This window comes from Lepisosteus platostomus, chromosome 17 (genome assembly GCF_059453375.1).
Source record: "Lepisosteus platostomus isolate fLepPlt1 chromosome 17, fLepPlt1.hap1, whole genome shotgun sequence".
NCBI classification, from domain to species: domain Eukaryota; kingdom Metazoa; phylum Chordata; class Actinopteri; order Semionotiformes; family Lepisosteidae; genus Lepisosteus; species Lepisosteus platostomus.
In genome coordinates, this window is record NC_142627.1 from 20,618,195 (window position 1) to 20,642,038 (window position 23,844).

General features: G+C 36.7%; 1 protein-coding gene across 6 annotated transcripts in view; it reads left to right on the forward strand.

The window, feature by feature from the left end:
* Nucleotides 1–23,844, forward strand: part of rgs7b (regulator of G protein signaling 7b) — a 97,428-nt gene that overhangs the window by 41,412 nt on the left and 32,172 nt on the right. For all 6 annotated transcript variants that reach the window (XM_088610163.1, XM_088610159.1, XM_088610158.1 and 3 more), the window contains 3 exons: nucleotides 4,473–4,523; nucleotides 11,590–11,696; nucleotides 13,926–13,977. In XM_088610163.1, coding sequence (XP_088466289.1) covers nucleotides 4,473–4,523; nucleotides 11,590–11,696; nucleotides 13,926–13,977 — 210 coding nt within the window. The remainder of the gene's footprint in view (nucleotides 1–4,472; nucleotides 4,524–11,589; nucleotides 11,697–13,925; nucleotides 13,978–23,844) is intronic.

Sequence of the window (23,844 nt, forward strand, 5' to 3'; positions counted from 1 at the left end):
CTCCTGTTGCAATATGCTAGTCCTAGGAGACCTTTCAAAAGATACAGACAGGTCTGCTGACATCTGATTATAGAAACTGCTAAAATATATGCATTAAACAAACTCTCAAAAATATCAAAGTGACATATGGAGTTTATAACGAACGTTCGGGAGGGATGACAACAACCAAGTTCATTCAGACTCAGCAGTCAGTAATTAGCAATCGCTCTTGACAATCCATTCCTCTCCCAAACGCTATAAATACCTACGAAATCCCTATCTTTCTCTCTCGCATCCCACCTCCACCCCATCTCCACCTCTGCAGCTGCCCCTTGGTCACCCTGCATGGGGGTCCTGGCCTCCTTGTCCCCTGACCGGGAGGTCAGCCCACAGCCAAGCAGGTTAAGCCAAAATGTCGCTCCATATTCCTTTAATGACGCTTTAATCTTGGGTGTTGTCATTCCTAGTGAAACAACATACCTGAAAACAAACAGAAAGAATGGCTAGATGCCTGTAGGTGTCTGAATTATTACTTTGGAGTACTGTTTGAAAACAATAGACATCACTTACAATCACAATCATAATTCTGAACTTTCTGCAGTTTATCCCCAAAAATTTTTGGAATATACCACTCCAATCCAGGTGAGATATTGTAAAGCAGAAAACCCTAAAGATACTTCTTCTTTCTTACTTGATTGATTGTTGTATATCTCAGGAAATGAAAATAGCGTGTCACTCACCTGCAGAGTGTTAAAAAAAGATAGTTAATAGGAAGATTTATAAATTCTCTTTTGGTTCTCTGTTCTAGAAAAGGCATATTTTAAAATGCTGTAAGACTGCTTTGTAAATGCTGTTAAAATGCTGGAAGACTGTTTTCTTTTGTACTAACATTTGTTTTTCAAGTTTTTCAAGCAGTCATTGTGCTGTATTTAAATTGTTAAACGGGGTTTCTGAAATGACATTTGTTTATTCTTACTGAAAAGCAATGCCAATCAAGGTATTCCGTGATCTTCTACAATGGCATTTTTAATTGTGTTATCCCTCCAGTTAGACGTATTAAAGTAATCACTTAAACACTGTTAAAAGGACCTGACAGGAAATGATTTTCTGTCAGGGTAATGAATGTTAGTGAAATAGATCACCCTTTCACACAAAAAAACATAAAATGCCAATAATACCTTTATATTATGTATGATAATTTAAAATAATGGTACCATATGTCCTTTTGCAGAGAAAGGTTTGGTTGAAAATCCAGGGAAATGTGGAATCAACATACACAGCACCTAGATCCTGGTTTGTGTTTTGCTGGGACAACATTTAAAATATCAGATGACTGTCTTATTGCTAAACCTTGAAAGCAAAAACATAGTGTTTATACCGTCTGTAGGGCACATTTAAACATCTACAGAACTGTCTTAGCTCTTTGCAAATCTTTCCTTTTGGGCCCTTACACTTCAATTATCAGTTGACTATACCAAAGGAGAACAGTTTTGACTTGTAAGATGCTATGACATTGAAATGTTTGATGAATATTTAGTTGAAAAGAAACTTTATATGACATTTTTGAGTGGCACTTCTGTTCAGAACTGTTTGCAGTTCTGAGAACACCTCTAACCTGTGACTTTTATACAATAAAAAACCTGATTTCATTAATTTATTTCCTTAAGGACTAATACTCAAGAACTGTGTAAAAAAATCACTTTCTATAAATCCCACAACTGAAAGGATCTGTATCACTGACGCATAACACTCTTGAATTATCATACAGTCATTGTATAATTCATTCTTCCACCTACAGTACCTGTACTCCTCATTTTATCAAAGTAGAGAAAGCACTCTTTTATGAAGAGTTAATAAATAGCAAAACAATTTGAAAATAAGGAAGGAACACACTTTTGACTGAGTTTTAATTTTCTTTATTTTTTTCAGATATCATCAGGTGTTTCGTTTTTTATTAGTGGGGAATGTTTTCATAACTTTTAACCTTATTGCATAGTATACAATATATATTCTTACGTCCCAGTGCGGTCAATGTGTGTTTGTTTTGTTTCTGTGTTCCACACTTCCTGACTTTGGTTGTCCTCCCTCCCCATTGGTTCATTAATTCATTCACCTGGCCGTAATACGTCATTCGTAATCAGCTTCTCGACCAATCAGAACTCAGCTTCTTCGGAGTTTAACTTGGAAGTTTAGAGAGGGTAAGGGGCCTTTCGCTCGGCTCCGGCTTGTTTCGGCTTTCTTCGTTCTCGTTCGTGGCTCTTCGGGTGTGTTTCCGTATAGCTTCGGCTTTGTTGGTTTGTGTTCGTCTCCTCCTTGTACTTTGGTTTGTTTGTATTATCCTTTATTTCGCCGTTACCTTGTCCAGACGTGTTATACAGTATCAACCTCTGTGGTCTTTTATTCCCTATTCCCTGTCTACACCCTTTCACCCTTTTATTTGTATTCGTAGCTCACTTGTTTATTTGTGTGAACTTTAGTGTAAAGAGTTATGGTTGTCCGGGTAACATTGTGCACACGTAGTTTGTATTAGAAACACTAGTTTAGTACGGGCGAGTGCCTTTTGTCTTGTATGGTTTTGGGAGGTTAGCCAGGGCGTAAGAAGACGCCGAAGACTGGGGTTTTCGGGGGTTTTTTTTGTAGTTACAGTAGGTCAGCTTCCCCTCACTTTATTAGCCAGCTCCATTTTGTTTATTTTCGTTCCTTTGGCACCACTCATATTTCCTTTACGCCATTACCAGTCACCTTTTCAAATTGTACATATTCCACTTCTATTTACCTGCTGTAATTCGTTACAACTATCTCACTGCCCCAAAGATTTCTTCCTGCACGCCTGGGGTTCCTTCAATGGCGCACTCCATATACCCCTAGACCTTCGGGTATGCATAACAATATTTTAAGGAACAAGTAAAAGTTTAATCCATACTGAAAAGACAAGAAAGGAAACAACGTTTTGGTTGTGGAGCCTTCTCCAGGTGTGAGCAATACCGGATTCAAATATATATATTTTATGGGTGTATCTACTATATAAGAATTTATCATTCCAAGGATTATACATTAAACATTTTCACAAAAAAATGAAAGGATTCCAGGAACTCCACTTTGTTTCAAAAGTGGATTAGCTACCCTTTGGCATACGGGGAGAGATGAAACGAATACATTATAATGTTTCATGTGGTATCTATGCATTAGTATCTATGCTTGAAAGTAGGCTCAAGAAAGCCATTCTCTTGGCAACTTGACATAAAGTCAGCCAAAAAAAGTGGCAAATCTTCAAATAAATGCCTTGATTATTTATACAGCTCCATATGGTCACAGAACTCCTTCCATGTATGTGCTACTTGTTACAGGCCTGTCCCCAAAGTTAGAGGAGTGAAAGTGATAATTAAAAAAGCTTAAATTTAGAACATCTGAGCAGCTGGTGTTGATTTCATGTGCGAAAAGCCGGGGTAGCAGGTAGGCAGTTGTCTGTGTTGATTTTCAATACGTTCCCTACATCTTTTTGCATTTCAATCTTAAAACAATGTTAAATTACTAGAAAATTGTTATATAGAAATGAAATTTGAAGTTCCTCTCCATTTGAATGAAAATGAAAGGATTTCAGTATGGCTACACTTGACATTTTTTTCTGTTAATTTCATTTTGTACTGCTCTCATTGATCTGAGTATTCCTTTAAATCCTATCAATGCTGATAAGCTTACCTTATTGATTTGTAGATTTCAGATGCTTAATGTTTCATACTGATCTGAAAGAAGTACAAATTGACTTCAGGTAAATTCTTTTTGCACCAAACAAGGGTTCACAGTAGGAATGACAATGCATTTCACATGAACTTTCAATAATTTCACTGCTTGCATTTTCATTTTTTATAGGCTACAATGTGTGTGGATTGGGTGATGATTTTAATTCCAGCATAATCAAAAAATCCAGTGAAGATGTTAACCAAGTTGTTATCAAACAATATATTCTTTATATTTACATGTTTAGAACAGAACAGACACCTTTCCCTGCATATTGATACCAGACTTGCCTTAGGCATTTCAAATGCTGATAGTTAAAATGCGTTTTTGATGTATTCAGGACTTTCGGGAATTTTGTCTTTGAAATGTTATTAACGATTAGTAATGAAAATGTGAACTCTGTATGTCACACCGTGTCGATTTCATTAGAAATCATTTAATCTAGATTAACCCTGAAGGTATAGTTACAGCAGTGGGTGGATTGTGCTGTTCACCAGATTGTATATTGACTATTGTAGTACATACGGTCTGTATCATCACCATCTTCTAATCTGAATTAATGGATAGTAGTAGGCGGCCCGAAATCACAGAAAAAAGTGGATAATTTGTTTAGGTGGGCATTTAACTACCCACATAGTTCTACTTGAAAATTATTTGCATATAGTCAAAAATAGTCAAAAGATTATGCTTTTGATGTCTTTTGTATGACTTTAGATTCTACTGCTATTTGATCTTTCATGTTTGTTTTCTTTCAGGTTCTGATATTGTGCAGTGGATGATCAAAAACCTTAGTATCGAAGATCAAGGTAATACTCCCTTTTAGCTTTGATACTATTTATCTGCTTTCTTTGTAGAATGACATTATTTATGTTTGAATAGTGGTTGGTATTAAAAAAACAACAACATTTTGTCATTGTCACCAAAATAGATGCAACATGTCAGAACCGACTTGTTTTTGTTTCATGGAGTGAAAAAGCTGTGGGCACAAAAATCCCTCCTTGCATTCCATGTCAATTTGGTTTGAATGCAGGTGAGAAATTGACTTGCCGAGCTGTATCTTTCAACATCTACTAAATATTCACGATATCCAGTCACAATAATGTGCCTATTTTATTCCAGTGTTAACAATCAGTTTGGCAAATGATTTCTGGCAGTTATTGCAGATGGATTAGTCTGGATACCTATTAAAATCTTTCATGGCACCCAATGGCAGAAGTGCAGGGTGGTGCCATTTTAATTTCATACTCTTTGCGAACCACAGATCTTACTCCAGAGGAAGTAGTTTCTGTTTTCTGTTGTTTAGTCAGTTGCTGTGTATTTTTGGTCTTTCGTGTGAGAGAAGTTGGCTTCATTCTTGACTATGAATGATTCTATCGTGTGTGCTTTTTTTTTAGCCCTGATAGTGTTGTTGTGACACTCCATTTTAATGATTAAATCATTTATTTATTGTTTTCCTGTTTAAACATACAATATTCCATCTGACAGCTTTTATTTTAATGGCATTTCTCATAACGCACATTCCTCATGAATATATGTAAACATATAACAAAACATCTACTGGATTGCCTGTTTTGGAGAGTGTAAAAAAATAGGCAGAGATTCATTTATGATTACCTATTGAAGAATCTTTCTGGTTTAAGTAAAAGGTTGTGAGGAAGAGATTTGATCTTGATTTTTTTTAACTTTCATACATGTGAAACCAAGTTGACTCCAGTAGGCTAAAATATTAGGCCACAACTGACAAATTGTTAAATATGAATTTTCATCAATGCTAGAAAGGTTTTTTTTATATAAAGTATTAGAGCATGGATAGATTATCATGCTTTTTGGAGGCACTGAAGCTGGAGTCTTCCAGTAAGTATTTGCTTGTCTTGGACTGGACTGCTGTAACACATCAATTTCCCTACGGGATCAATAAAGTCTTATCTAGAATAATCACTTAGTATGTGGGGAAAAATGATGTGGTGTGCTGAATGGCCTTGAACTGAAACAACAGCAGGAATAATGAATGTGTTATGGGGTCAATAATGTACATTTTATTATCTTTAAAAACACTGTATATAGATTATTTTTCCCAATCCTTGCTTTGCCTTTTCACATTCTCTGTAGTATGAGTAGTTCTTTATATGTGTACATTGCCCCTCCAAAAGAATTGGGACAAAAGAGACAAACTTATTTTTGTTATTTAGTTATTTGTATTTGTAATCATGTGATTAATATACATTAAATGATAAATACAATATACATTTTAGTTTTGGGTAATTCTGTTATCCGTTTGAATGTGTTGAAACAAAAACATACTTTGTGTTCAACCAGGTGATTTCAAGACACCGTAAGTACTGGGACCCATTCACATTAAGTACATTTCAGGGTATAATCGGAATATAAGTCAGTATTTGGTTACATTTTCCCTCTGAGGAAATAAATGCACTGCGATCGATTAAAATATTATTTTTTACTTATCATTCATATTCATCACATGATCACAAGTACACATTGATTGACTGTAGAGCAAGAATAACAATTTTGACTATTGCTGTCCCAAAATAATCCTGCTGAACCCCCCAGTGGGGCGGCCATGCTGGTTGGGAAGAAGTCCTGTCTGATGCAGGAATCCTGCAGGGTGGAGGGCTTGCTGGAGCATTGTGATTAACTTAAATGGCATCAACATGGCATATTTCTTTTTTAAATGGGCTGACAGGTGTGAAGTTTAGATTATGAGCTCAGTTATAGGCATTTTCCCTTCTTCTCCTAGCTGCAGCCTGTGCACGTTTCCTCCTGGTTGTGGGCTGTCGTTTTAGAATGATAATATTTACTTCACTGGGGACATCATCATCCATTAATTGAATGCTTTGTGATTACTTGGTGAGAAAAGAAATGTGCTTAACCCGCCTGGCTAATGGGTCGCCTCCTGGTCACAGGACGAAAGGGCTCGAAGCCTGTTCACACTGAACCAAGGGGCACTGCTACATGGAGATGGGTGGAGGAGGGATGCTTGAGATGAATGTGAAGGGAGGTGTTTGAGTTCAGTTTACTGGATGTAGCTAGCTTGGTGATGATGGTGATTAGGTACAGCGGTGTTAATGTACAGTATATACTAATATACTTTAGCATACTGTACCTGTATGGCACTGTACTGGAAAATAGAGAGATTTGTTGATTGGTGTAATTGGCTGTCTCCCTTATTTTGTTAACATCTTTCTTTATATATTTATGAAGACATTGTGCAGCAAGTACCTGGAGCATGTAAGCATGTTTGCTAGCCAGGATAGGCTCCAGCATCCCCCCCTGTATTGGAAAAAGCCATAAGAAAATGGATGGATAATGATACAGTGTAAGAGTATATTTGTGAAGTGGCATGTGGTGGGACAGTTTTCTCTTTCATGCAGCACTAATTACTAAGAAACACAAAATACCTAAAGTCTTATGATGAACTCTCTTAAGGCTATGAATAAGTAAAAATAAACTCTCCTTGTAATAAATGGGGTAATTTTATTAAAAGCATTTTGAGCTGTTTCAGTCAGACTTTCTAGTATTCAGGATGCACAGTGTTCAAACAAAGCATAAATCCTCTCTCGACCTTGGCCTTCTTAACCTTTGCAATCAAGTATAAAATGAAACATGAAAAAATACTTTCTGATACCAGCTCTTGTCATTTTTTTTGCCATGGGCCATAGTGTTAAAATAAACCTCAGTACTCCTGGGAAATCAGGTTATTGTCAGGTGACAGGCTAGTGCTCATCGTACAGATGAAAAACACTTCCCTCCCTCATGCTGTGAGTGACCCCCTGCAGTTTCCCAGTGCCTTTTGCAAACAGGCAGGACAGGCCTGGCTGGGCTCTTTTGCTGGAGGAAAAATAATCTACTGCACAGATGTTCACTGTTGGATGTTCCCACGAATACAGTACTTCAACTCAGGGCGGTTCTGCTGGCTTCTCCTGGTGATGGAAATCGTACAGTTTTACACTATTTGCTAAAGAGGCTTATCTTTGAAAGTCTTTGGAGAAAAATTAAATGTAAAGCATTTCTGGTAAGCACCAAATATGGTTCAAATGCCAAGTTTTTTTTTAAACCTTTAACTGCCTTGCACAGAATCAGTGTTAAAACATGTTTAACATAAAATTACATTGGAAAGTCAATCAAGAACAGTCGATGACTGTTCACTGAGTAAACCCATCAAGCATGAAATGCTGTTGAGTGTCTATAATACAGTAACAAATTCTCTCTGTGTATTATTTACTTTAATTATAGAAATACTTTTAGTAATGGATCAATTGAAGCTGTTAAATGAATATACTGTATACATTTTTGTCATTTAATGACTAAATATCTCAAATGTCTTAGGATGTTTTTAATTTTTGTGTTTTCCATTTGCTACAGTAAACATTACAGCCTGTCATTTTCTTTAATATGTTAATGATGATGATTAAAAGGGAATCTTACAAATCAGTCATTGTTTACCTGCATACCTAAGACAACAAGCAAAGTAATATTGAATATTGGCTCTACGTGAACTTTTACTGCAATGCTAAATATTCTAAGTGCATTGTAAACCACACTAGTAATTAAATTCCTCCATTAGCTCAATAGATTAAACGGGTTTGGGTTGACCAAGATGGCTAAAGAATTTTAAGTTCCATCCAATTCTGGGTCGCAGGGGAGTCTGAGTCTGTCTGAGCACGCAACAGGCACAAGGCAGGGATAGCACCCTGGACTGGACTCCAATCGCAGGGCAGTCACACAGACACAAACAAGCCAATTCACCTACCAGCATGTACAGTATAGAGAGGAGGACATAAAAACTCCACACAGCACCCCAGGTCTGCAGCTGGACCCAGAGCCCCCAGTACTGCAAGGCAGCAATGCTAACCACTCCATCCAAATGTAAAGATTCGTACATCAAAGTCATCACTGTTCATTGAATTCCATGCTAAAGCCTTGTCAGTTTCTCAACCAAAAATAAAATATGCCCTCTGGGTATCGGGATTATTTCTTCTTGAAGATTCCAATTAAAACACATTCTGGATGATACCCTAATAAACAAAGACTCAAGAAATGTATAGAACCTTTCATGTTGATTGCTGTAAATGTAGTATAAAACAGACCATTTTGAATCAATTTCAAATTCAATTTCATTGTATTATTAAGATAATACAATGCTTTTCCTAGAGTATGCTTTTTCTAATTAGTGCACTCAGGCTGTAAGGTTATAGTAATTTCTTTTTGGTATTTGGAGAACTACTCAGCATGTTATTGTGTGTATGGGAGTACAGTAACCTTAGTACTGTATATCCCATTCATTCAATCCCACTGATAAATTACTGAATACATTTTAGTAGGAGCCAACTGGGATTCTCTTTGTTCATCATACAACATAAATCTGCCAGCCTTTTACAAATTGTTAGCTTGTCCACACCGTATCTCACTTAACCTTACCCTGACCAGAGACAATAATTGCTGATGAAGCTACTATTTTCCAAACCCACATCAATGCCACAACATTACCCATATTCATTTTCTAGTACAGTCTAGCTCATTAGTGAAGAAGATGCTGAATGAAGCTGTAACAGTTCTGTACATTTAGCTGCCTCAGCAATAAAAAGAGAAAATTCACAAAGATTGAAAGGGGTCAAAGAATCTTTAAACTTTATTCAGTAGAAACATAAGGAAATGACAAAGACATTTGCCTGCAGCCTAGTGAGCAATTATGCCCGAGATAGGTGCAGGATTATTCTTTTTATGCCATCTGCTGTGTCATTTAGATACCAGCTGATAAATTAGTCATCAGGAGCTGTGTCTTTTACAATTTTCTATACTGACTTTTTTTTTAAGTTTCATGGCTGACCTTGGAAACTAATATGGGTAATCCAGCTCTCTGCTAATGCTGGGAAATGATTAAAAGTGAAAACAGAAACAAAACAAAATTGCACATCTGATAGGATGTGGTTGGAAATGTTTGGTTTATTTTCCTTAGCTGCTTCGTAGCTTTAGGAGCAAAGAAGATATTTTGCAAAAGCCTGACCTACATGCTCTACTGTTGTCCAATTAGTGATGTTCACAGATCTTTTACAGAAAATTCAGATGAGGATTGAATCATTATTTTTAAACCCACCCACAAAACTCGTTTCAAACCCAGTACTCTGCGTAATGAAAGTTTTGCATTGGGTAGTTGCAAGAAGCGTCTCGTAAGTAATGCATTTGTAAGAATGTTGGGATTGTGCATAAACCAGTGATCTGGTGTTTTAAACTGACCTGGATACCAATTAAATACCTACACACTTTTAATATTTTTTTAATTGCATGCATATTGTAACAGATTTCTAACAGTTACAGTAGATAGCACGTTCTATCTAGCGATTTCAAATAATACTGGATTAACCTGGAGAATACTGGAGAATGAACCCTTTCTTGGTCTTTTTGAAGGCATGGCTGGCAGGCAGTCATACTGGTATTTGGCTCTGCTGTTCTCTGTACTGTGGATCAAGTGGTGCTATACCACTCGCCGTGCTTGTGATAAGGACACCAGTGGGTGGCTCTCGTAACAGCAGCTGGCAGAACTGCAACAGTGCTTTTATTGTCTACAGCCTGTGGCACTGACAGAGAATAATGATGACATTAAGATCATTAAGGAAGAGTATACCAAGACTGCACCATAAGGGCAGGGTTAATGATAAACGCTGTTTTGATTAAAACTGGGTTCATTTGTCTCTCTATAACAATGCAATAATACAAGATATTATAATACAAGAGATTTTATAAAAGACTCAAAATTGAACAACTTCTGTCATTATTTAAATGCAAAATATTTTTTAACTTATTTTTGCTTTCAGAAATGTCCTTTAATATTTCATACATGCTCATTTAAACTCAACAGGCTGCATTTTTAAATAAAACTTATTCCTTAGACAGAGTGCTTACATTTTTGTGAACTGACATCACTATTCTTCATCACAACATTAAATAATTCACTACATAAACTTTGATAACCTGACAAACCATATATTAAACATTGGATTTATTTACATAATAAACAGTACAAAGGTTGCATGAGACATTGACAAAAAGTACAACAGTGGTAATTTGAGAGAATTGTGTAGTATTTGTCTACAGGAGTTTTGCACACTGTCAAAGTTAATAATTGTATTTTTTTTCTTAAAATCTTAACTGTATCATGGCAATACAGTTACAGTAGGCAGCATTGATTTCACAAACCTCAGTTAAAATTGTAACTGAGGCTAATATACAGCCTTGCTCATTTTTAACCATTGGTCATGTCCTGTGTCTCAGATAATTGCCTGTCAAACCTGTCACTGCTTCTTTGATGGTATATGATGTCTTAGGGGAGATATATTTAGTGTGTAATTATTTTCACTTGTTTAATTGGGGTTGTTTGGGGAGGCCGGAGGTTTTGTAATCTCGCTTATAAACAGCAGAATGTTCCTCTGAACTAATGTATCTTGTAGCCATTAAGGCAGGTTTTTCTCGGTTTTACAGTAGTATTGATAAAAGTGACGACTGTCTTTTTTGTAGAACATGGTTTTTTACTTCAAACTCCATGTGTTGTCTTTACAGAATTAAGTCCCTGTTTTCTTACATGTCTCTAGTTACACAATTTTAACATTTATGTTTTATTCTTATCTTGAAGCTCACAAAAGAAGTTTCTTTGTGTCTTTTGATTGCCTGTTAATTACGAATGACTGTACTGAGGTGTCCTTTATTTCAACTTTGAAGTTTGAAAAGTGTATACAACATGCTGTGAATGCCAATTTTTCAATGGAACTGAAGTACATATGATAATGATAACATGATAACCTTGCTACACTGTTTTTAATCACAAGATTAAAAACCATTAAGTCTGTTTCTTTGTTACAGTTGAGGCTCTTCATCTTGGCACATTGATGGCAGCACATGGCTACTTCTTTCCAATCTCTGACCATGTCCTAACACTTAAGGATGACGGCACCTTCTACAGGTTTCAGGTACAGTACACAGTGTACTGGAAGTTAATGTCCGTGCATCTGCAGTAAAGGGCAAGAGTCATTTATTTTCAACTGGAAGTTACTGACAGCAGGGATGAGTGGCTTGGAATACATTGCAAGTGGCAGTCTGACAGTGAAATGAATTCTAATCAGTTCGTTTGGGCACCACAGGGGTCAGGATAAGAATTCTGGCCTGTAGATGATTGGACGAGCGAGTGAACGTTACCAACACTCATGACCTGCACAAGCACAGCATGGGATCGTGCTGAGGATTCCAAATGTCATATGGCTTCCAACAGAAGTGCTGAAAAGTACTGAAGGAAGAGGAAATACTGATTGCAACTGCATTGCTACATTTCCCTTACTTCCCTCATAATAGAGGGTAATAGATTTCAGGACATTTTTACATCTGATACAACCTATAGAAATTCTTGGAGAGCGTTAAACTGCCCCTTTAAGAATGGTATAGGCCTGAAAGATGTTCCCGGACTTCGGTTTTATTTGGCAGCATCACAGCCTTATTTTGGTGGATCAATACATTTTAAAAATGTCTGAGTTTATATAATGTATTTCTTTTAAACAGGTCATTTTTTCTTAAGAGTCATTTTCTGAAAAACCTCAGTAGGTAGGTAGGTCCCTTTTCAGGCCATCAAGGCCCATGGGGAATGGGGGCAAAGGGCACCATTTTTTCTTGACCATCCGACACTGGAGGTGGAGGTGATGGGGTCAGCATCACGCTCCGGCCAGCCTATTACCCCTGGAAGGATTAACCCCCAGTACTCACTTGGAAAGCAGGCTGAGTGGACCTGGGAGACGTCTGGAAGCTCCATCGCTTGCCCCTACCTGAGATTGAACCCGGGGCCTTCCAGTCAGGAGCTAGACGCAGCTCCAGAAAAGTTCAGAATAAACTTAAAAATGATGCCATGTAGAACTGAAAGCAAATATGCATGTTTATATCAACTCCTGAGCTGTTGTCATTGAACACAAACCAAGCAAATCACTGTCTTATAAAAAAAAAGCTAATTATGCAGACAAATTTATTTCAATAAAGCCTACATGAAGTTTTAATCAAGCATAATGAGGCAAAGCAACTCAACATGATAAATTTCTTTCTCAAGGGACAATTACTGGTGAGTGAAAGCAAAATGGTCAATAACTATTATATTTGTAGCTGTTGTTCTTCAAAAAATAATTATGCCAATGGGTTTATTTTATTGCTTCATTTATTTTTAGCTTCTGATGTTTCTTCAAAACTGTTTCTAAATAATGGTTGGCACGTCAGTTGTCTCCATATATTCCACATTCAGTTTTTTTTGTTTTTTTGTTATGTCTGTCAGACGCTTGGAAACATTCAGTATTCTTTCGAATCCACCAATATGGGCATAGAGCATTCAAGAGTTTGGGTTGGATGGCAGTGTTTATATAATAGAAATTTAGACATGTACTGTGTCATGAACTGTTATTTTAAACATTGTAAGATTACAAGCAAATAAGTTTCTCTGACAATGAGATTATTAAAGCATTTGTGATAGTCCGACTTTTCTGGTAGCTGTTCAGACTGAATGAACTGATCAGTGTTTTTATTTTATATGATAGATAAATTAAAATAAATTACAAGAAGTAAAATAATGTGTAGATCAATTACTAAAGCCACTATATAATGCAATGGCTACAGAAACCTCAAGTAATCACAATTTTAAATTATATTAATTCCTGTGGAACACTTGTGCACACAATGCTATAAAACATAAAATGTATTAAAAATGGAGTGTTTTTCTGAGACCTTTGAACAATTTTTTTTCATTTTAAACTAATGGTGTCCTGTGAGAAAATGCAATGTGTGAATAGTGGCAGTTATTAGTTGTTGAAACATTTTTGTGTTACAAACTACTGCACACCATTGAATGCAGGCAATGATAAGATCATACCTGGATCATAAAGCTCAACATACACCTGGACTCTGCACCTTTAATGGCTGAGCCACTTACAGTACGTGTTCAAACTCATACTTAAAAAAAAAACTTTTATTTTTAAAAAAGTAAATGTTCTTTATAGGTAGACTTGAAAGTAAAAATGCATGTCTGTATTATATCTGAGGATGAAATGTGGTGGAATCAGCTGTCCATAGCTCATTTAAAAAGTGGATTTCTCATCCTTTCACTTTTCACAGTATTTGTTTTTTTTCAGCCTCATATTAATGTTGTCTCCATTCTGCTTTATTTCCCACAGACGCCCTATTTTTGGCCATCAAACTGTTGGGAGCCTGAAAACACAGACTATGGTGAGTACACCATCTTCTAGTCTGTTCGAGTGTCTATATGATAATTTCCTTTAATAGCCAAGGAAGTATTCCCAAGTACGGTATCTATTAAATGTGAAGCACTATTTGTTGTGATTAAGAAAGAATGTAAAAACAATAAGTTGCATCAAGTACTACATTTGACCTTGCTGGTGCATCGTTGCTGCCTCGCAGCACTGGGGTCCTGGGTTCAGTTCCTGGGGTGCTGTCGCCATGGAGTTTGTACGTTCTCCCTTTGTTCCCGCGGGTTACCTCCAGCCCTTCCGGTTTCTTCCCACAGTCCAAAGACATACTATATTTTTCATTAGTGTGTAGCAGAATTGGCCCTGGTGTGAGTGTGGAGTCCCGACCTTGGTGTGATTCTACAGTAATTCTCATTTGTACCCACTGCTTGCTGGAATAGGCTCCGGCTCCCCTGCGCCCCTGAACTGGATACAGTGGTTAGGAAATGGGTTGATCAGTAGCTTTATGGAATTGATCATTTACAGGGTGTGTGGGTAGCATGGCCTTTATTATTACTTGTTACACTTTATTTACTGAGGATTCTTTTGAGGACATTTTCTATACAGTCTTTAAATCCCAGCTGGTGAGACCCATCCCCATTGCATGATGCTGCAGCCACCATGCATGACTGCCGGGATGATGGTGACTGGGACATTTGCCATGTTGGGCTTGTGGCAAGCCTGACACTTGGCAAAATGTTTCAGTTTGGTCTTACATGACCACAACACCTTTTGCCACTTTTTGGGGGGGAGGATCACTCAGACGCTTAATTGCAAACTCCATGCGGGATAGGAGATGGCCTTACAGGCCAGCTATGTGGAGCGACTGGGATGTTTTTGATTGATGCAAAATTTCTTCCACCTCAGTCACTGAATTCTGTAGCTCTTTCAAAGATGCCACTATCCTGTCTACAGTTTGCTAAGTTTGACCAGCTGCTAACAATGCTTCTTAGTGACTTTATTGCTGCCTTCTCTGAAAGCACCTTAGTTTAATGGCTGACTATTTGCTTGAAATTCTCTACCTGATCAAGGAACCTCACAGGGGTGTTTCTGAAACTGAAAATCATAAGAACTTCTATTATTGTAAATAATGGAAGGCACTAATTTTGTGTCTCTTTAAGATATTTTGTACACATAGATTTAGGTTTGTTATAGGATTGAATAGGTCTAAAACTAAATTTTGGTTTGTCATAGGTTTGAATGCTTTTAGTTTTGGCTTTGAAATTGTGGAGTAGGCTGTGTATATAAAAATATGAGTTGCTGCTTGAAAGTGTCATGAATGCAAGCTTCAAAACAACTAAATATGAAAACTGTGCAAGGGTCTGAATACTTTTGCAAGGCAAAATATACTGATGGTGTTTTCCAGCTGTAAACTCTATTGAACGAGAGCCCATTTTTAAATATTAAAATTAATTTCAGTAATGTATAATCTATTGTGATTTTTTTGTCTTTCAGCTTTTTAAAAATTGTAATGTGATTCTGCAGGGGCTGATTTGCACTTTAAAAAAAACTGTGATGGTGAGATGGAGAAATCCTACACATTTTAATTAAATGTCAACTTCTGTTTTTTTTTTAATTGAAGGTGTTAATTAAAAAAAAATAGTCCCTTTTGATATTTTCTTCCAAAAATGTGTACCTTGTGATCCACCGGTTTCCTGTCCAGGGAGTTTCCTGCCTCCGTTGCTTGCTGGGATAAGTTCTAGCTCCCCTGAGACCCTGTTGGATAAAGAAATTAGAAAATGAACGGTTGATTATGTGAACCTGAGAATCTATGCGCATTTAATGTAGTCCTGGTCTAACTTCATTCAAGGAAATGTCCACAGAGGACTGTGTTATCAACCGTTTGACCCAGGGCTTTAACTTTTCTGCTGCTATTTTGGGAGTAGTGGTTTCAGGTTAGTTGAGTGAGCAAAAGGTAAACACATCTTGCTTTTTTAGTGAAATTATCAATAAATAAACTTTGTGATTGAAAATTAAATATAGTTAAATATAGTCAGTTAAATGTATAATAAGACACTGGTGGCATTCAGCTCATAACACTTCTGATTGTCAGCTGGTATTGGAGGAGATGCGTATTATGATAAGCTGGGACTCCACTGTTATTCCGCATGGAATCCTAAAGAAATACACTATTGTGCAAATGACCTAGACATCCCAGACACAGACTGGAGTTTTTACATACAGTATACACTGTACACGTGTTTTTTAAGCAACATTACTATACTCAAATAGTCAATGACTTTGACTATTAATACAGTCTATCTTAGGTGAAAAGGCAGCAAGCTTGTCATTCAGGAACCTTTAATTCACATTGATCGCAATCTTCAAAAACCTGATCTCAACAATTCAAGGTAAACTGCACATGAACAGCTAAGAGGAAATGATGCAGTAAATAATCTGTCACATTTAACAACCAGATCTAATTTCTGACTCATTGTCAGGTGTTCCTTGTCATTAATATCATTTGTAAATAAAAAGGATAATCATTGAGTGATAAGGGTCTATAAATGTAGAATTGCCCAACAGTATTGAACTAAGCAGAACTGAGCAAAGTAGATCAATTTTTATCACTTTGCCCTCAGTACAAAGATAGTAATAATGAGATTGCACTTATAGTTTGATCTTTTGGATATATATTGTAGGATCAGTAGCTGAAATGTGTATCTTATCTAGCAGTGTTTTTTAAAGTGACATGCAGCTACAGTGCAGCAGTAGAGGATCCTAGATTTTTGCAAATGGATTTCTCAGTTCCTTACGCTTCTAATATTGTCAAACAGCAGTGAATTTTGTACTATATCCATGTTCTCGGCCATCCTATTTTTTTGTTCTTTAATGAGGCATCTTTTATATCTACATTCAGTTTTGAAGGCTTTAATGTGTTTGTCTCTGCCATGATCATATTATGTTTCACCAGCAAGATGTCACTGATCTTAGTAATCTTGTTTGAATCTTTTGAACAATTTATGAGCGTGTATATTGCCTATCTCACTCAAAAGTGTACTGCTGCAATTGTCAGTTCAAAACAGTGGGAGTGTGCAGTCACTCCTTTGACTGAAATACAAATAGCCAATTTGAAGAGGCTTTATGCAGGCAAAATTCAGCTACTTTGTTACAGGCTATATCACTGTCCAGCCTAGACATTTGAATTGGCTTTGAAATTTTGTTGATGTAGAGGCCATTAGCCCATATAAAAAGTCATGATCAGATAAATTAGATTTGCTCTAAGCCTTTCAAATCAGCAGCTCTTCTTTTGAAAAAATCAAAAATTCCAGTGGAAACCAAGGTTTTCTGTTTGAAGAATGGACAGTCTGTGTATTTGAAAGGGGATTACAATTCAAGATATTAGTACTTTATTTTGCTGTGTGAAGCAATCAGATTCCAGCCCCATTAAAAAAATACGTACTAAGGAAGCAGCAGAAATATTAATATGAAAATTAAAATCACTGTTTATCAAAGCACAGGTTCTGCTAAGGATGTAAACCATTTTTTAAACCATAAAAAAATCTATTAAAGCTCTGAAATACACATTGAAGTTATGAAATACGCATTACAGCCAAAAGGTTAAGCAGGAGAAGCAAACTCAGTGCTTTGCATCAGTTTTAGTTCAAGTGACAGGGTGACTTAACAAGCAATGCTCCTTAATTCCCTCTTACAAATTCTAGACTTACCATGGAATTAAGAACTATCAGAACTTACATTAACTAAATATTAATCTAATTTTGCCATCTGTTTCAGTCATTCCCAGTAATTAAGGGGGTATACTGTACCACTATGAAGGAAATTGGCAAATATCAGGTAGAGTACAAAACAGAGGAAGGCTGATTATTATTTTCATTACAAACACAATTAAGATGGGGACTCCGGTGCGTCACAAAAACTCGTGCAGTATGTAGGCGGGAAAAGACCACAGCTGTCCACACCTTAGATTGAAAGAAGTAGGGACCCAGAAGCAGACCACAGCTGTCGGCAGGTTCGGAGGTAGGAAAAGCAGGCACGTAGAGAGCAGATCAGAGCAGCAGCCCCGGGGGAAGAAGGCGACAGATCGGGAGACACAACCAGCTGTAACCTCAAGTGACAGAGAAGCAGGAAGGGAGAGAGGCACGGAGCCATTAGTGCAACGACAGCAGTCAGAGCTCACTCCAATTTGTACCAGAGAGATGGCGAAGAGCGGGACCATAGACCGCTCACTCCGATCAAGGGTACAGAAAACAATAGCAGCCAGCCAACCTTCGGTTGATCAAAAAAGAATTACTGTCACAGAATCTCTCGGGTAAGTGGTGCCGAAAGGCCATTTCCCATACAACGAGATTTAGTAACAGTGGTCTCAAATGCAATTGGGTAAAACTGAGCATGAGTGTTAAAAGCAAATACCAACAAAAAAAGAATAACAGCAGAGAATGTAACATTAAAACCATCTTGTGCACTGGGAGTCATTGAACATTTTTCTCTATCAAAGCGAATGCAGAAATAAAGACCTTTTGATTTGATTATTATAGGATAATCAGCTTACGTGTCAATGTTTACTCATGTTGGTGACACAGGTAAAAGAGAAATAACCTATTCATTTAAATGAATTAGCTCTCCCTTACATAAATAAGCTGTGGATGACCTATACTGTAGGTTTTTACAGAAATGTTCCTGTTCTCTGTAGAAACCTAACCAATGGGATTTCTGATGAAGAATTGGGAACATTTTGTAGAAGTGATTGGAAGTGAAAGGAAGTTTTCCTTTCAATTAAATTTACTTTTATTTATAAATGTACTAAAACCTAATAGAGGAAAACAACCTTAAGCTATGTAGAATTTTTCTACAGCTTTTCTTGAATGTAGTAGAGCCCTGATGTAATTTGGAGCATAAGCATTACTGTTCTCCTTGTACTGAATCTTAAGAAATGAGTATTATTTTGATCATCAAGACATTTAATCATCAAGACATTGTAACTGCGGGACATATCCTTGAACCATCCTGTGAAGGATCTGCTTTTGTCAAATGTCTTTGGTCTACACAGCAAGTTCAGACTCTTATTTCTGTGTCAAAAGCCTTTTAAAACCTATCATCCCCTGTGTAATTAAACTATGCATTCATCTGATACTAAACATTATAATTACCCTTTGCATTGATGGGGAAAATGCTGCAAAACTTTGAAACCAGTGGTAGCACTAGAATTAGCGATTTGATAATGGGCATGTTTGCCTAAAACAATGAGATTAAAATCTGGGTTGTCGCCTGTAGCTGGGAGACTAACAGAAGTTGTCTTGGAAAGGGATATGGAGTTGTGTCTGCAATCTAATTCCATATTCTTTAGAAGGAATTAATTTTTCATGAGATTTTCTCATCTTCAGAAAGCTAAACAAATACGATTGCTCAAGAATACATTTGTTTGCTGTAAAGTTAGTGTAGATTGCCATAGAAACAAAATGAACCAGAACCACACTGTTAAGGATAGAGGGAATAGGACATATTGAAATCTTTGCACAGAATCCAGTAAAAGTTAGTGAGTGTTTTTAAATTAATATTAATAATCAGAGTCTTTTAAATCTGTTGTCTCTAATGGGAACCAATAGATCAGTTAAATTGTATTGGATTGAGGTCCATTTATTAATAGCAGGAATTAATACATTTATTCTAAGAAAATACAGAGAGGTAATATTGTGGATAAGTAGATACTTTATTGTCCACTGCTGTGGAAATTTGCACACAAGCAAAACATAAAAGACACGTACTGTAAAATCACATGTACTGTAGTATATGAAATCACAACAGCAGTTTTATTGCAGAGGGGACAAAGAACTTCTTATAAATGTTTTTCTTTGAATTTGGTACCCTACACCATCTCCCAGATGGGAGTGTTATGAATTGAGAATCAGCTATGATGTTCTTAGCCATCCTGAGAACTATATCATGATATAAACTGCTGAGCTAGGGCTGCTGTATCCCAATTATTTTTCCTGCTATTTTCAGAATTCTGGACAGTTTTTGTTTTGCTTTTCAACCCCAAGTTTCCATACCAAACTGTCATGTTAAATGCCAGGATGATCTCAGCAGAGCTTTTAAATGTCATTTGTAAAACATTTTGACTAACATTAGGGTTCTTTAGTCTTTTAATTAAAATGGCATCTGATTAGCTTTTTTAAAAAAAACAATCTGTATTCTCAATGTAACAGTAAAATCTCCTTTAACTCAAATCTAATTTAATTTTATTCAGGACCCCAAGCATGTCTTTTTATGACAATTAGACGAGACCTTGATACACAACAAAGTAAGGCCTAAAGACTTTGAATAAGAATACGAGGTGGAAGAGAGGTTTTCAGTATAGTGGGATTAAAAATCTAAAACGATTTTTTCCAATTTAATTTACCTCCTGAAAGTCTACTAAAATGATCAAAAAGATCAAATGCATTTTAAGATGTGGGGAACTAAACTAGAAATATCAGAAAGAAACTGGAGAATGTCATCATCATAATGCAAAATCATTATGGACTCTTAGATGCCAGTAGGTGTGGTACTGATATTTAGTCCAATATGCTGTGCCAACAATGATATGGAAAGAACACCCAATAATCTAGTGAAGGGTAGGTTTTTGCAGGTGATGCTAAAAGGAAACAGGATGTGACACTGGAAATTGGAATGTTTGGGGTACTAGCACTCAATCGATTTTTAAACAATATTGAAACCTCATCTAATCCACTTCTACTTTTCTGAAAATGTCATGATTTTGTTCTTCACTACTTGTATTTTCAATTTTGGGCCCCTCCGTACATGCCACCCTAACCCTTGCAGCGGCACCCTGGCTCATTCTTCTTTGAAAAAGAGGGTTTCCCATAGCCTCATCCATATGAATGAGTAATTTATAGCTGAGAAATAAACTGTTCATGAACCCTGATATAAAGATTGAGGATTCATCTTAAGACAACACATTGTCCCTCTGAAAGATATTTTAAGAAGGCCTTAGTATGAAATAAGCACAGATAATTCCTATAACCATGTCTCATACAGTAGTTACAGAACTGGTGCATGATCAGGAGCTACAAGACAGATAGGAAAACATACAGTATAGTAAATATACAAGTGTATGTTGTGTATTAATAAAAAACACACCATTGTTTCTTAATCACCATTTCCTAAAATACAGTGCTGGATTAAAACGTTATTAAATATAATAAATGCAAACTTGTTAAATTATGTTTTTATTATAGACTGACATATTCAACAATGTTTGGATAAAATGCATGCTTAAAATAAGGAGAAACAACTTAATACTGCTAAGCATTTCTATTACTTGGCGGAAAACCATCAGCACCATCACAAAAAACATTGACACCTGCAATAAACCTCATTTCCAAAACCAAAATATTCACTAGCTTCTATGACTTCAAAAGTAGGTGGAAGATGAGACCAACAATCCCAAATATTATACAGTCAGGAGTAACACAGCACTGATGATAGAGTAGACCCATAATCTAAAAAGGCTCTTGCAGAAATGTACATAAGGTAGAATAGAACAGAGCAGCTCCCTGTAACCACATTTATAGAATACCAGAATTCTGTACCAGCCTGTGTATTTGCCTAGTTAACTGAATCAGGTCATCTGCCATGCCAAGGAATACAATCCATCAGGATTATCCACAGAAGAAAGATCAGAGAGAATAAATATCAAACTGCAGTATCCGAAACCAAGCAAAGCATCTAGTCCAGAAACTAGGCATGGATTTTTTGGAGCTCCAGGGTGTTTCTTTCCATTTCTTGGGCTGATTTGATCAGGCTGGATTGGTCACCATGAAAATGATCTTCATCTTGGCCATTTAAAGCAATTTTAGTCAACATTTTGACAAAAAAAATCATTAATAGGATAATCTCCCTTGGTGCCTGCTGGCATAACAACAATATAAATCAGATTGGTGGCTTCTGTCCTCTAATTCTTCCAGAAGGGATTTAAGCACAGATATCTGCAGTTCTGTAATGCTGTTAGGGTTTGGATCCTGAGCCAGTTGGAGAGCGTCCACCCACTTACATTGTCGACAGAACAGCTGCAATCCTATTTTCCAGTTGCTGAATACAAGACTAGAAGTGGTGCAGACAGCTTTATCACCATCAGATGGTTTTCAGAGGGTACTCCATAATATCAGTGAAGCTGTGCGTCAGAAAGGAATGGTGCCATTTTAATTTTTGGTAAGGGGATGTACGGTACTGATGAGAGGGGGTGTGGCTGTGAAGACTACCTTAAACTGAGTATTGAAAACAAAGGGCAGCAAGTGTGGGAGGTCTTGGTGTTAGCTGCCATCCTACCCACATTGTTTAATGACTACTCAAATTGCATTCATGCTCAGTTAAAAGTACAATGATGCATATCAAATTGACCTGATTAGTATACAGTAGCAATCTGTATCCTATTACATACAATTTAATTTTACTGAGTAGTGATTTACATTGATCTTTAAGACTTTTTCATATACAGTTGTGTTTCTAATGGGAACACCTTGTGCAACCAGGGTTTTATTTTTTCCCTTCAGAAGACTACTTCCATCCCCAGTGGAATACTGTAACTATACATAAATATTTGCTGTACACATGTCTGTAAAGCCCACTGGTACATTGGTGTACAGGGAGATATAACCAAGACTGATAGATCACTTTTGTATGTGAATAGCAATGTTAGCACGTAAGCTAAAATGTGCACTCCCCAATATTCTATAACAAAATGACACTTAAGCTTTTTACTTGAACACAGAATAAGCTAAAGAGCAGGACTGCTTTGATTTAAAATAACTTCAAAACCACATCACATACTGTATTTCCTGTATCATGATCAGCCCTTTTTTGAGCGATGTCCCAGGATTTATTCCTTGTATTTTATTGACTGAATTTGTCAAGCCTCCTGGTGACATCACAAAAAATCAAACTGTTTTTGGAAGGAGAAAATAGCTTGAAAGGGTTTCCTCATCTCTTGGATCCCTTTCAAACAATTGTTTCAAAATAAGTGTTGTGTTCCCAGGGCTTTAGTTCATTAAAATACTGACAACAAAATGAGTATTAGTGGTCAAATCACCTCCTGTAGTTTGTAATCTTACACTATATTCCTTAAAATATTTTTTTTTGCCAGGTATCATTTTGCTTATCACCTCTTGCCAAATAAATGGGTAGTAGACAGATGTCCCAGATTTTGTGTGTAATATTTATTAGGTATTAGTTTGGTGCTTTATAGGACTTTGGGGGAAAGGGATACATTTTTAAAAAAGTGCCACACTATGATGGTTCGCACTGACATAGATAAAACCAGAGAGGTCTCAGCATTTTCAATTGGCAATCAAGCACTGAATTCAAGATGCTGTTCAAATTAAAAACTGTGAGACTTGCTGATTAAAAACAGTTGGTTTTTGTCATCTATACAGTTTGTACAGTACATATGCAGTACATGCTGTATATACAATGTGTACAGCCCAGATGGGTAGATCTATACATGTTTTTACATCTGAAGCATTGATAGCTTTTGATTAACAGTCATAGAGCACTTTCACACTGATAACTCAGTGGACGTTTATGCCCAGTACATCATTATGCACTCTGTATTCTAAAAGCCATCTCTGAGCATAACCATGTACTGCAGGCAGACAGCAATATCGCACCACATTAGCTCTGTGTTGTAGGGGTTTAAAATGCTCTAAGCTGTCCTGGGTAATGACATCTCAACAGCCTCATCTTACATGTTACAGTACGAGACCAACTGCATCATTTACAGGCAGCTAATATTACTTACAATTTGTTCAATGATTAGAAGTAGGGAGGCAGGAAAACAGTCTGCGGCTAATGCTTATGTTGTGGGATTGTGCTTGTTGTGAAGCTGAGAGAA